Raw genomic sequence first — 15,362 nt, 5'->3', positions numbered from 1 at the left:
TGTGTCCTGATTCAAGAGATGATGTCTCTGTCTTTGTTGCTTAATTCTTCTTGTGATTGTGTTATGTATGTGGCTTTGTTTATATTGATCACTTCTGATTCAACAAATGATGTTTCCTGATAAATATATCGATCAGTTCTTGTGGTTGTTTGTCTCTGTCTTTGATTCAACATATTATGTCTCTTTTGTACACTTAAATGTCTCAATATTTGTTTGTTAATCCTTCTTCTGTCTGAATCTTTCTTGTCTTGATTTCGTTTCTTGTGTTTCCTTTTCAGAAGGACGGATCAAGAGACATGAAGCTGCTTCAAAGAAGAGGACTGTAATATGGACGGATCAAGAGACAATGGCTATTTCAGGTTTGACATCTACCGTTGATATGTTAGATGTTTTCAGGAGTGTGGTGTGGAACGAATTGATTGTGACTCTCATATGAAAGGAATTGCTTGTGGTCTGGTTAGGTAGAAACAAGTTAGATAGAAAGCAATGTTTGGAGATTAATGAGTGTCTGTCACAAATTGATTGTGAATGATCTTGAACGAATTGAAATGCGTTTGATTGATATGAGTTACGTAGAAATGTTTAGGTGTGATTAATGAGTTAGATAGAAATCAATGTGTAAGTGTGATTAATGAGTTAGGTAGATGTCAACTCGATGTGGTTGTGTGTGTGATAAATGTGTTTAGTTTCTCTCTTCCATCTATCAAACTCAATCATTCTTCTCTTCCATCTCTCAAACTCAATTCTTTTTCTCCTTTTTAATCGTATCTTCTCTTCTCCTTCTTTATCATATGGATTCCAATCCATATCTCAATGCAAGTTTTGTTGATCTTCTTCAAAGTCAACAAGATAGTGGCAACGGCTGTGAATCTTCAGCTTTTCCTTTATTTGGCACGCAAGCAACCGAAGGCTCAAACATCGACCAAGACAGTCCTGTGGAGCATAAGGAATGAAGGACGTGGACACCAACAGACGACATAGTCCTCATAAGCGCTTGGTTAAACACCGGCAAAGACCCAGTAGTTGGGAATGAGCAAAGGTCCGTAGCTTTCTGGAAAAGGATTGCCGCCTACTACTCGGCTAGTCCTAAGATATGTGACAAAAGAGAAGTATCACACTGTAAGCAGTGGTGACACAAGATGAACGACTTAGTTTGCAATTTTTGTGGAGCGTATGAAGCAGCCACAAGGGAGAAAACCAGTGGTCAAGACGAGAATGATGTTCTCAAACACGCCCACGAGATCTTCTTCAACAACCACAAAAAGAAGTTCACCCTTGAACATGCTTGGAAGGGGCTTCACAATGACCAGAAGTGGTGTGATCTCTCTTCGGCTAAAAATGAAGTAGGCTCCAAAAGGAGGAAGCTTGAGGACGGTTCACATTCAGCATTCTCTCAGGCAAATGAAACAGCTGTAGCTGATGAAGGAACCACTCGTCCCACGGGTGTAAAGGCAGCAAAAGCCTGTGGGAAGAAACCGATGGTTGATGCGAAGGAGCTGTCTTAGTTTCAGACTATATGGACCATTAAGCAGCAAGATTTGGCTATGAAGGAAAAAATCTCGAAGATGAAGCTACTAGACAGTCTGATTGCAAAACAAGATCCCCTAGCTGATTATGAAGAAGCTCTGAAGAAGAAGCTAATCAATGAGCTGATGTCTAATTAGATTAAGTCTAACTCTCGGTTTAGTTCTTGTTCTTGTTGTTCTTGTGCTTTGTTTAAAGTCTAAGTTTAAGTCTTGTTAATGTTGAGCTATATTTATGTTAATGTTTAATGTTCTACTGTTAAATATAAATGGTTTTATGTTCTACTGATCTTGTTGACCTATATTGTCATGTTAATGTTTTGGTCTTTGTTGAGTTATCTGTTGATGTGAACTATTCTTTTATTTGTTTCAGGTAAAGGGAAAGAAGAGGCTGCATTGGAGTGGAGCATCACGGACTTGACAGAGTGAGAGTGAAGAGAGTGAGATCATAACATGCCTTGTAATAATAAGGTAATGGGACTACTCATTACCATCAAAGCCATGTACCATGTTCCGTTTGAAACGAATACAATACGTGGCATTGGTAGTAATGAGTGTTTCTACTACCATACTAAGGTTGAAGATTCAAGGAGTAGCATTTTCAGGTCATTCAAGTGTGTCGTCTTTTGTATCAGTGTGTCACGGGACTTGGCTTGTAGTGAACTGAACTCTTGTGTCACGGACTTGGCTTGTAGTGGATTGAACTCTTGTGTCACGGACTTGGCTTGTAGTGGACTGAACTCTTGTGTCACGGACTTGTATGTGCTTGTTATATGAATTGTATGTGTTTGTTATATGACTTGTATGCTGTCTATATATCTTCTCTCTCGACTTGTAACAACATCAAACTCATTCTCCACACGACCAAACTCATCTTCTTTCTCGAATTGTAACAACACGAAACTCATTCTTCTCTCTTTCTCCACAACATCAAAACCATCTTCTCTCTTTAATCACTAGTCTTATAAACTCATCTTCTCTCTTTAATCACAAGTTTTATAAACTCATTTTCTCTCTTTGATCACAACACCAAAGCCATCTTTTTTTCTTTAATCACAAGTCTTATAAACTCATTTCTCTCTTTGATCACAACACCAAAACCATCTTCTTTCTTTAATCACAAGTTTTATAAACTCATTTTCTCTCTTTGATCACAACACCGAAGCCATCTTCTTTCTTTAATCACAAGTTTTATAAACTCATTTTCTCTCTTTGATCAGAACAACAAAGCCATCTTCTTTCTTTAATTACCATATATGGCTTCTTCTTCTCAAAACACTTTAGATGATTCTTTTGATGATACATTTGATGAGCTCTTTGATCAACATTTTGATCAAGCCTTTGAGAATTTTATCATTCATGGTGATCAATAAGAACGAAGAAAAAAAAGAAAAAAAAGGGGCTTATATCGAAAGAAATCGTGAAGAAGGGCATATTCGTTTATGTAATGATTATTTCAGTGAAACTCTAACGTATCCTGATAATTTCTTCCGACGACGTTTTAGAATGAACAAGCCATTGTTCATGCACATTGTTGATCGACTCTCCAACGAAGTTTAATATTTTCGGGAAAAGAAAGATGGTCTCGAAAGGATTAGTCTCTCTCCACTTCAAAAGTGTACTGCAGCCATTCGTGTCTTGGCGTATGGTTCTGCAGCTGATACCGTCGACGAATACCTCCGGTTCGGTGAAACAACAACTCGGTTATGTGTAGAAAATTTTGTGGAAGAAATAATATATTTGTTCGGCGATGAGTACTTAAGAAAACCAACACCGGCTGATCTCTTCAACGTCTACTTGATGTTGGAGAGCATCATGGCTTTACCGGGATGATAGGAAACATCGATTGTATGCATTGGGAGTGGAAGAATTGTCCCACCGCTTGGAAATGACAATATTCTCGTGGTTCGGGTAAACCAACAATCGTTTTAGAGGCGATTGCTTCCTACGATCTCTGGATATGACATGCATTTTTTGGACCTCCAGGTACATATGATATCAATGTTCTTGATCGTTCACCTGTTTTTGATGACATAATAAAAGGTCAAGCTCCGAATGTTACTTTCTCTGTCAATGGAAGAGAGTATCATATTTCTTATTATCTCACCGATGGAATATATCCGAAATGGGCAACTTTTATCCAATTTATTCCTATACCACAAGGCCCGCAAGCAGTTTTATTTGCTCAACGTCAAGAAGCTGTCCGAAAAGATGTCGAGCGTGCTTTTGGAGTCTTGCAGCTCGCTTTGCCATTGTTAAAAATTCAGCGCTGTTTTGGGATATAGTCAAAATTGAGAAGATTATGAGAGCATGTATCATACTCCATAATATGATAGTAGAAAACGAACGAGATGGATACACTCAATTTGATGTTTCAGAGTTCCAACAAGGAGAAGACCCCATAAGTTTACATGTCGATCTCACGTTTTCTACAGATATCTCTTCAAATATCGCAAATATGATGGGTGTTCGAACAAGAATTCGTGATAGAAAAATGCATAAACAACTGAAATATGATTTGGTTGAATATATATGTCGTAGATTTGAACGTGATGAAGACAACAACTGATCTCAGATGCTTCTGTCAAATAATTCTCGTTTATTTTAATAATCTTTGTTTTCATGTTTTTATTTAAAAATTCATGTTTAAAATGTTATGCTTTATTATGTTTTATTTAATAAAAAATATTTAACTTTAATAAAAATGTTTAATAATATTTTAGTTTTAAGACCCATAGTAAGAGACTTACAATGGAGACATAAAAATCTCAAGGCTCTTACCTAAGTCTCTTAAACACCTTTATTCCTTAAATACTATTAAAATTCAATTAAGAGACCCTTAACGGGTATGTAGAATAATGATGCTCTAAGAGCATCTCCAAAAAAGAACTCTATTTTGAAGTTTCCAAAACTCTATATTTGAAGTTTAAATGTGTTCTTATCCAAAAGTAAAACTTCAAACCCAACTTCAAAACTATTTATATTTTTTAGTATGGTCCTTATATTTATCATAATTAATTTGAATTCATAAAATTTTTGTAAATAACTAGCACATATATAAACATATTACAACAATATTAATTAATAAAATATGCTATTAAAATACAAAAAAATAAATAAAAATAACTTAATTAATATTAAACTTAAAAAAATACCAACGAATACATGTGGATTATATTTATCCATATATATATATATATATATACTAGGTGTCTTCCTGCACCATGTGCAGTAAAAAAAAATTAAAATATTTTTTAACAGATAAATATAAATTATATTTTAAAATAAAATTTTATTAATATTGTAAATTTTCTTTTTCGTATCAATATTTTAATATAAATTTGATTAAATTAAACATAAAAATTATATTTAAGAATATGCATGTATATATTTGAAATTATAATCTTAGATAGATTTTCTATCTATTTATTTTAATTAAATATATTAAATAAATTTGTAAAAGTTGCATAATTACCAAAGATTAAAATTAAACAATATTTATAAAATTTGTAGATATATAAGAAAATAATGATTTTACGATTAAATTTTTATAATTTTCTAAAAAATTGTATACATTTTTGAAAATTTTAGTAATAAAATTGTATAATTTAAAAATATATAATTATATTATATTTCAAAATTTATAATGACATATTTGAATATATTTATTTTAATGATGATTTATGAGTTATTCTCATATTCTAAAAAACTTTCCAAAAATATAAATTGATATTAAATGTAATATATGAGTTATTACCATATTTTAAAAAGTTTACAAAAAATATAAATTAACATTAAATGCAATTGTCAATGTCATATTAAGTTATAAGACATGTCATCAATTTCAATAGTCATGTCATATTTGTTTTGTGAAATTGATTGTAAAAAAGACATGTGACAAAATCATTTCACAGATATAGTTTAGGAGATGAGTGCGCACTACTAATATGATTATCCACAGATTAATCAATAGTTTCTTTACGGACCAATTTTGCCAACTAAACGCAAGAAACTAAAACAAAAGAACTACACGAAGAGGGATATGACAGACGTGTGGATCCATGAACTTGCTGATTATCGCTTACTAAAATTACTAGCAATATTATTGTTTAAATATGCACGAGCATAATCATTAGACAGATAAAACTATATCGATTAAAATTTCTTAATGCGTAATATAAGGTAAAATGAGGAATTATGATACAATGATCGGTCATCTCAACAGTGGATGTACGGAAGTTTCCTATGCCATTGTGTCATTCTTTTCTAGCCATAAATGATTCATACGAATTGATATACTCCACTGCATGAATTGAAAAAAAAAATCAATACTGTAACATTAAATTCATTAATCATGTAAGACCATCTCCGGTGTATTTCCCTATTTTTTCCTCTAAAATAAGGAAACTTTATAATAGAGATGAATTTATTTCCAATGTATTCTTATAATTCTTTCTCTAAAAGGGAATATTCTTGATATATTCTTTTCTAATTTTACGGATAGTACATTTTACTTCCAAAAGTTGAAAACTAATCCAATTTAGTTTACATTCATAAAATTATGATATTATTTACATTGAATATTTTTATAGAAACTATTATGTAAATATAAAGGATGATTATATATTTATATAAACAATATATTTTTACTAAAAAAATATTTATTTTGGTTATAATTGTTAAAGCAAAAAGTTAAATGATCATTTTGAGAATAAAAAAAGTATGCCTCTATTATAGAGGAATGATATTTTTTCCTCTAAATATAGAGATGAAAATATCAATCTCTATTTTTATTTTAGAGGAAGAAATAGAGTATGATTGAAGTGATTTTACCTCTAAATACTATTATAGAGGCAAATATAGAGGTGAGTTGGAGATGCTCTAACAAAAAACATTAATATTCATATATTATGTTATGCAATTGATCATAGATGAAGTAGAGCCATTATTTCTGAAACTTTCCTTTATAGTTAGCAGTCACATTCTTTGTTTAGAAAAAGAAAATTAACAAGCGAATTCTTTAATCAAACCTATATATATTACTGTAAAATATTAGTTATGCTTTTATATATATTTAAGGATAATTCTCTCAAATAGTCATTTAAAAAAAAAATTGAAACTATATTCTCAAAACCTCACCCCTTAACTCTAAACCGCAAGTCTAGATTAGTTAACCACATGATAAAAATATATTTTCATCCTTTAATAAAACTTATTTTGGTCATTTTCCTTACTAAAAACTATTTTTGTGAAAATAAACTAAAAAAGACAATCTTAGAAAAAAATTCAATATTTAATTGTTAAAGCTCAAATATCGATATAGACAGATAAATATATATATAATTAGGGGTGAGCACTTCGGTTATTTTCTCGGTTCGGTTCGGTTTGGTTAGTTTGGTTATAGTATTTTTCCAACTGAAGTAAACCATAGTTAGTTTGGTTCGGTTTGTGTTCGGTTCGGTTTATATTCGATTTGGTTTGTATTCGGTTCAGTTTGTATTCGGTTCGGTTTGTATTCGGCTCGGTTTGTTTTTGTGGATCGGTTTAATTAGATTCTTCTTAGTTTAATTTTTCGAAGAGAAATTATGTTTTACAACATAATTTATGTAAACATAAACTATCTGAACTAATTTCAATATAAAACTGAAACAGAAACCTTTAAAAAGTCACAAAAAGTATATATAAGAATTAAAACAAATGAAAGTTAACTAAAAAAAAAAACATCATTAGTAATGTCTCTTGTATCATTAAAATTAAAAAGCCTGGAATGAATAAAATATTTTAAATCAAATATTTTGATGATTATATATTAGGTTAAAAGAATATATATTAATTAATAAAAATAGAAAATATGTGGTTTAGTATTAGAATTTTAGTATATTGGTAATACTAATATTTTTAATTTAAATAATTACAAAAACACATCGGTTTCTCGGTAACCGAACCGAACCGAACCATTCGGGTTGGAAAAATCTTCAACCGAATGGTTTGAAATAGATTTTGGTTCGGTTTGACTCGGTTTCGGTTCTGTTTGACTCGGTTCGGTTTGGATATTTTGTCCACCCCTATTATATATATATATATATATATATATATATATATATATATATATATGTTTGTCTTTGTACGTAAGCATGCAATTGTTCGTTTTATAATACGATAATCATTTTTAAGTGATAACGACAATAATCTTTGACAAATATAATATACCATTTAGGCAATTTTAAACACGTAAAGCAATTAAGATTATTTTTGCTTTGCATAATATTTCTAAAGCAAAAGTACATACTATCATTTTCAATTTAGGACCATTTATCTTCTTTTATAATGGAAATTTGGACGCCTCACCACATGACAATTTCTCTATATATACATCTATCCCACTTAAACCCTAACACACATATGCACTTAAATTCTCATCATTTTCCCATAACTAAAAAAACAGCATGACCTTCACCACAAACCCTCAACGTCGCCGCCTCTCAGCAACCACCACAACTACAGCCGTAGACTGCCATAAACAAGTCCGTTCATGGCGCCTCCTCCGCACCATCGTCCAACTTCTCATCCCATCTTGCTACTGCACACTCGTCGATCCAAATGATAATCAAGAAGACAAATCTCACCGCCAAATCAAACCAAGAACCTCCTCCGCGACCACAAACTCCTCATCTTTTACCGGAACAATCTTTGGTTTCCGACGTGGCAAAGTAAACTTCTGCATCCAAGCAACAAATACCAAAACCCTAAATCCAATTATTGTCCTCTTAGAACTCACCGTCCCTACCGACGTCTTAGCTCGCGAAATGCAAGGAGGCGTGCTAAGAATCGCTCTTGAATCAAACAATAGTGACGGATATGATTCACATCAAGATTATTCATCTTTTTCTCTTCTTACAACACCTTTATGGAACATGTATTGCAATGGTCGGAAAGTTGGTTTCGCCATCAAAAGAGAGCCTTCAAAAGCCGAGCTAGCCGCGTTGAAGGTGCTTACTCCGGTGACCGAAGGAGCTGGAGCTGTTAATGGAGAAGAGATTAACCGAGCGAAGAGTGATCATATGATGTACTTAAGAGCGAGTTTTAAACGAGTTTTTGGATCGTTTGATTCGGAATCTTTTCATCTCATCGATCCACGTGGGATTATCGGACAAGAACTAAGTATCTTCTTTTTTAGATCGTCACGGAAATGATCTTTGGATCGTTTTGTTTTCGAGCATATGGAAATCAATCGGTGCACTATACGTTGGGATTATATCGAGATTCATTGGTGTTTTTTTACTGTTTCGTTTAGGCAAACTAAACCGATTGATGTGGATCTCGTAATGTTCTTTTTTAGCTGTGCTTGATTAGATGAAAATGTAATAAGCATAGTTTTTTTAATGATCTCAACTTTTGTATGCAGTAGTGGTGAACATGTGTGTTCATGTGTTTCTTGTAGTGCAAAGTCTTTTAATCATCTATATGATATATCTATGTGTATATCATTACATTTGCTTTCTATTATTGTCAATAATTTGGGGAATAAAGTTAATATTTATAGTCGGCCATCTTTGTTAATAGAATGTGCATGCATACAAGCAAACATGATAATTATTATATAACTATTAGCAAAAGCAAATTATACATAGTTACATGTCTTAGATCGTTATAGTTATAATAGTATAATTTACAAACCAGTACACCTATATAAATATTTGTATATCATTAGTTATTTATATCTAAGATTCTAAATTCACATCGTACATATATTCAAACAGTATATATGAAAAATAGGCATCACTTGATGTAGCTGACTCTCCCATATAATAACACACGGTTGAATGCAGTGCTAAATCATCATCCTAGCAACTATAAGCTGACAGTCTGACAGTCTTTGACCATAAACTAAGTAATGAGATCATTCTTCGAAAGAAAATAAAAACTAAGTTATGAAAGCAAATCGGAAAATTATTTGTGAAAACTACACTATTGAACTCGAATTCTTTTTGGCTTCCCACGACGAGGCTGATGAGAAGTAGTCATGAATTTTAAATATCTTTTTTTTTTCACTCAAACAATTGTGATACAACTCATATTCATGTTCATAAATAAAACTCTTATTCATGTTCACAAATATTGTATACTTGCAGTTTCAAAAAAAAAAAAAATCTATACTTGCAACAATTTTGTAAAGCAAGTCTATAGTCTTAACTAAAACATCTTTTATTGGGATAATCTTTGTTCTCTTAAATAAAGAAAAACACGTACGTGTGTTGAGGAGGTCAACGAGAGCCTATACTTATCATGGGAGAATAGTAAGCGTCCACGCGGCGAATCCATCACTACAAGAACACTAACAACTTTTTATTAAAATATTAATTTACAGATACCCAAATAATTTCTTAATGTTACAAAAATTTATTCATTGGTGACTTTATACTTTTGTTTGTGCTTAGAGAAAATGGCAAGCTGGTTGTCATAGCTGTTGTTGATTCCCTCTGTCTTTCCAATGTTCTTTTGTTTTTAGCCATACAAAAAGATCAATAATATCACATCATTCTATATGTATTATGGTTAATCCACAACTTCTTACTCTTTTTATTTAAACCTGATTAGCACAATTTTTGTAGCTAATAATATTTATAGCTACGGTAATGTTGTAGCCAGTCCGCAGCTGTATGAACAATCCTATGAACAATCCTTTATGCATATGCTCTAAGATCTTACTTTTAAAAGTCGAAATGAAGTGCAGTCAATTCATAAGATCTAGTATTATATAAAACACATGGATTTATTTGTTTGGTTTTGTGTCTCACATGATCCAGAATGTTGCTAGATACTTATATACACTGACATATAACATCAATATTTGTGTTAATTGGTCCGTTAATAATGGTGGTTCTAGTTTTTACTTTTTACACATTTTAATAAATGTAGCTTCGCATTAAGCTTGACAGCATGGGGTGGTGGCGCAGTTGGCTAGCGCGTAGGTCTCATAGCTATTGAGTGATCCTGAGGTCGAGCCTCTCTCACCCCATCTTCTCTTTTTTTTTACATTCTGTTTTACTTACTTGGGCTGAACTATTGAGCCATATTTTACTTGCTCATTTTGGTATTCTATAAATCCCATCGAGCCATATTTTAACTTTTGATTACATGAGCCGCGACATGTATTTCACTAATTTCTATGCCCATTTATCGCAAAAAAATGAATTTATATTCTCGTTCCGTAAGTATAGAGAGTTTTAATTGTTATTTAACAACTCCATCGGTGCACTGATATCATATTTTACAAGAAGTATTAAAACCATTATAGTCTATCATATTTAATGATTCTATATTTTTAATTAATGCAAATATCTATAATATTATTTAAATCTCTATAATATTATTTGAAAAGTTTGTTTCATATGTTTTCACATATTTACAAAAATACACTTAATGAAATAAAAGTTTGTGATCTTTATTATTTTGCTTCTTCGACATCTTACTGAGTTTCCCCCTCATCTTTTTGCAAAAAGCCGCTCCACTGTGGTAAAATCTCATCCTGTGTGTTGGCCGAAGTGATAATAGTCACATTGAACCCTCTAATATGTTAATTTAAATACTATTATTGATTTTATTTAGTTTCCTTTTCACTTTTTCCAAATATCACACACACACACATATATATATAATAAAAGAAACATTTATAAATTTAAAAAATGAATTAAAAAAAATATATATATATAATATGATTTCATTAAAAAAGAAAGTTCACAAAATAGTAATATTCCGTTGAAAACTTATTTTTACATAACAAAATATACTTTCAAAGTAATAAAAATAATTTCTTTATATCAATACTTTTCTGTGATTTCATAAAAAAGATTCTTGATATTAAAAACTAAATATTATTCCTTTAAAAATACTCCCTCTGTTTATTATACATTATACAATATAAAATAAATATGTTTTCAAAGTAATAAAAATATTTTTTTTATATCTATCTATTTTCTTCAATGATTAGATAAAATAATGACAAAGCTATATATGTTTAATTGACTAAAAAAGTTTATAATTATTAATGTTGAAATGTTTTCATAAACTTTAGCTGACTATAATATCTTACGGTCACTGCAAAAAAATACCTATAAATTATATTTTACTTATATAATATGATTTAACAAAAGCAATCACAATTTTAGTGCTGGCTTTTAAGATATATTAAAAATAGAATCTAAAATATTTTTATGATAAGCATATTTTTGATCAAATAATTACAAAATCTTTTAAATAGCATATACTTTTAGTGAGGTGTATATGTTATATTTTAGCATTACTAAAAAATATTTTTTCTTAATATTTAATTTATGTTATGAACTATTATGTGGATGTCCATAAGACTCATAAGTCCATGTTTTAAAAGATTCCAAATCCTTAATGTTGTATCCTTATATATTGTATCGTGACCTATGAAATAAAAGAGGATAACCAATTTCCTCTTTCTCTTATTCACGATACCTTATCAACAAGCTCTGCCGCCTAAAAAAAAACCCTAGCCGCAAGGAAAATAAAATCTAAAACCATGACGTCTCTGTCGTAACTCATCCCAATCATCGAGATAAGTATTCTCATCCAATATAATTGATGGGCTTATAGTTATTGGTTTATAGCTTTATGCTTTGTCAAGTATGCTATTTAAAACATAGTTTGTCGTCAATCTCTTTGTTTATTTAGTGCTTCACGATTAACATGTTTATGATTCATGATATATAGTTTCGTTTGGTATTATTGGTTGATATAAATTTATGCGATTGTGTATACATGCATGTTTGAAAACAATGAACTATACTATACTCATATCTATCTATCTATCTATATATATAAAGAAGGGTTTCCTTCACTCCTATGCCATCCACATCAGATCCCATGTTACTAATTCGGAATCTGTGGTGACGATACGTGTCACAGTCAATCAAAAGTCAATGTTTCATTAATTCTTGAGTTTAATGGGTTTTATGTGTTTACTACGGTCCAAATACATATTCTCTAAAAAAACTGTATACGAAACTTAGGGAAAGTAGCTGTCGAGCAACAATTCCCGTTCATCCAACTGTCAATAGAAATCCAACCTGTGACGAACGATTCCGATCAATGTCAGTTGGAAGCCGAATAGACTTCTTTAATATGGTGCCATTACAGAAATTAACTTGGTTCATGCATCTTCATTAACATTCACATTAATACCTACTCTCTACTTCTCACACGATTTCACATTCAATGAATCCCTTTATCCATTCCTTTGTGTTAATCCTCCATTATAAATATGAAGGTTTTTTTCCAACAAAATCATCAGTTCATTTCTCTTAATAAACAACACAAAATGGTGATGAAAAAAGATTTGTTAAGCCCATTGTTATACTTAACGGAATGTGAAAGAAAAGTGATTAGAAACAGAAAAATGAGATGAGAAACAGAATAAACAGAGAAGAAGATAAAAGAGGAAGACGATAGAAGAGGGGAGATGACTTTTTTTTAGTGAACTTTTTCTTTAAAAGATCTATTTATCTTTAGCTCATAATAATTTCCAACATCTTGGTGTTGATTTTTCATTACTGTGGTTCCCTAAAAGGTTGTTGGCCCTGATCTCAAGGATACAACAGTTAGTGCAAACACTTATGGATATAGAATCCTATGTGAGTATGCATGATTGTAATTTGTGATTATATTCCAATTACATATTTTCCATACCGACTACTGGACTGTGAATTCTATTTAACTTGGCTGTTTATGTGTCTCCAAAATTGCCTGAGTTTTGATATATACATAAGATGCATTTTTCTTATTATAATTCTAAGTTTGAGTCTGCATATATCACAATAAAATGAGAACGGTGGACGAATGAGTTGAGTATGGAATAGTAAAACATGTTCTTACATGAAATTGAAGCATTGTAGTTTTGTCAAACACTAACTTATGCCTTATTTAGAACACTCACTTCCCATAACATATATACTCTCTTCTCGACAAATGGCACCTGCTAACCTAATAAAAAAAAACAATCACAGCATTGACACATTTGAAAGAAAATTCGTCCAACTGTACCTCCTATTTCGGAAAAAAACAACTAGAAATAATACGATATGAGAAACAATAGTTTCATATATATATATATATATATATGAAAATAATGTTTCATTTGACATCAACCTAAAATAATATTTTAGCACATAATTAATAATATAATATCAAAGACATAAATTTTAAAATATTCATAAGAAAAAATATAATCTAAGATTTTTGTATTAAAAATTATTTTACTTATTATCAAAATTATCATAATTACAGTAGAAGAAACAAAGAAAATATGTAAAACAATTATGTATTCATGAACATTTTAATATTATGATGATCATAATCTATAAAAAGAATAACAAAACATACACAATAAAAGTTAATATCACCTTAAATTTTAAGTAAGCTAAACATTTTGAAATACTCTTTAACTGATATATTTATGTATTTTTGGTTACTAACACGCCCGTAACGTGAATAGAGAGAGAGAGGAAAAAAAATTATGCTAATAGTAAAAATTAGTTTTTTGATTAATTTTAAATTAAGAAAATATTATATCTCATATACATCTCTTGCAAATGTAAACGTAAAACACAAACTACAAATCATATAAAAATAATACTCTTGATTACAAGCAAAGTATATCCCGACTCTAGTAACATATAATATATTAACCATGACTAATGGTTGTCCATCTGTTAAAGATGACTAGTTTAATTTAATTTTACAGATTGTAATTTGTATCGCTTATTGTTAATAGGTTTGGTTATGAAGAGTCCTTCTTTGTTATTTACTGTTTTATTATAAAAAATCAGTTGGTTTGTTTATAAGTTATAACCATCACCGCTTAGCTCATTATTTGTTATTGCTCAATGACAAAACAACATGTAATTATATCCAACTAGGGTCGGTCCGCGCTACGCGCGGGATATGCTCTACATGTGTCGACTTATGTTTTATAAATTATAATCGTATGTGTGTTGTATAAGAAAGTAGTAGAGAATTACATTATAGTGTCTGTGATTTTTTAGGATATTTTTGGTTTTCTTTTGTTTTTTTTATATTTAGATTGTTTTGGTGTAAGTTTTATGGTTTTTATAAGGATGAAATCATAATTCGTATGATTAATATATAATTCAATTATCGAGTCTATGAATAACGGGGTTAACTTGTAGTAATGTTTGTAGTTGAAACATGTGATACTTCTTTAGTAAAAAAAAAAAAAAACTAAACTCCATAGATAATTCGTTAGGTTATGTCTCCGGTAATCATTTTTACAAAACCATCACCATAGACCAATCACCCTAGCATGAATCTTGGTCCTTGCTTAGAGAAAAATAGGTACTAATAATAATATTTTTATTTTACTTTTGCACAGAAATTTATTTAAGGGTTTTTTATAACTGTTATGTATTTCCATATAAAAAGAACGTTATTAGGATGGACATTTCGGTTTAATTATGAATTCGGTTTGGGTTTGGTTCGGTTTGGTTTATTTAAGTCTAAGAAAAAATTAACCAAAGTTAATCTATATTAGTTTGATTTGGTTTATGTTCGGTTTGGTTCTATTTGGTTTGTGTTCGGTTTGGTTTTATTGCAGTTTGGTTTGTGTTCGGTTCAGTTTAATTTGGTTTTATTTATGTTTATCAGTTTGTTCGATTTTTTAGTTTTATTTAAGTTAAATTACAAAAGATATGTATACAACACAAACAAATTATCATTTTACATTAAATCGTTATTTTCTTTACATTTATACATAAAACCAAACATCACAATAAAAATGTAGAAGACGTAATCCAA

The 15,362-nt window shown here is 30.4% G+C and overlaps 2 protein-coding genes across 2 annotated transcripts; both read left to right on the top strand.

Annotated features, from left to right (window-relative positions):
• Positions 1-1,139: 1,139 nt before the first annotated feature.
• On the top strand, positions 1,140-1,952 carry LOC106413266 (glutathione S-transferase T3-like). Its single transcript, XM_013854069.1, has 2 exons — positions 1,140-1,464; positions 1,897-1,952. The coding sequence occupies exons 1-2, from the start codon at positions 1,140-1,142 to the stop codon at positions 1,950-1,952; spliced, it is 381 nt and encodes a 126-aa protein (XP_013709523.1).
• A 5,807-nt stretch (positions 1,953-7,759) lies between these two features.
• LOC106414596 (protein MIZU-KUSSEI 1) lies at positions 7,760-9,103 on the top strand. Its single transcript, XM_013855222.3, has one exon. It carries the CDS (start codon positions 7,970-7,972, stop codon positions 8,714-8,716), a length of 747 nt encoding a protein of 248 aa, XP_013710676.1. The 5' UTR covers positions 7,760-7,969; the 3' UTR covers positions 8,717-9,103.
• The last annotated feature ends 6,259 nt before the right edge of the window (positions 9,104-15,362 follow it).

Source organism: Brassica napus, chromosome C9 (assembly GCF_020379485.1).
Source record: "Brassica napus cultivar Da-Ae chromosome C9, Da-Ae, whole genome shotgun sequence".
NCBI lineage: Eukaryota > Viridiplantae > Streptophyta > Magnoliopsida > Brassicales > Brassicaceae > Brassica > Brassica napus.
This window is presented reverse-complemented; position numbering and strand designations above follow the sequence as displayed.

Excerpts from the sequence above, each read along its gene's own strand:
- LOC106414596 (XM_013855222.3), top strand. The coding sequence starts at position 7,970 with ATGACCTTCACCACAAACCCTCAACGTCGCCGCCTCTCAGCAACCACC.
- LOC106413266 (XM_013854069.1), top strand. The coding sequence starts at position 1,140 with ATGAACGACTTAGTTTGCAATTTTTGTGGAGCGTATGAAGCAGCCACA. Across the intron at positions 1,465-1,896 it reads TGTAAAGGCAGCAAAAGCCT|GTAAAGGGAAAGAAGAGGCT; the intron begins GTGGGAAGAAAC and ends TATTTGTTTCAG.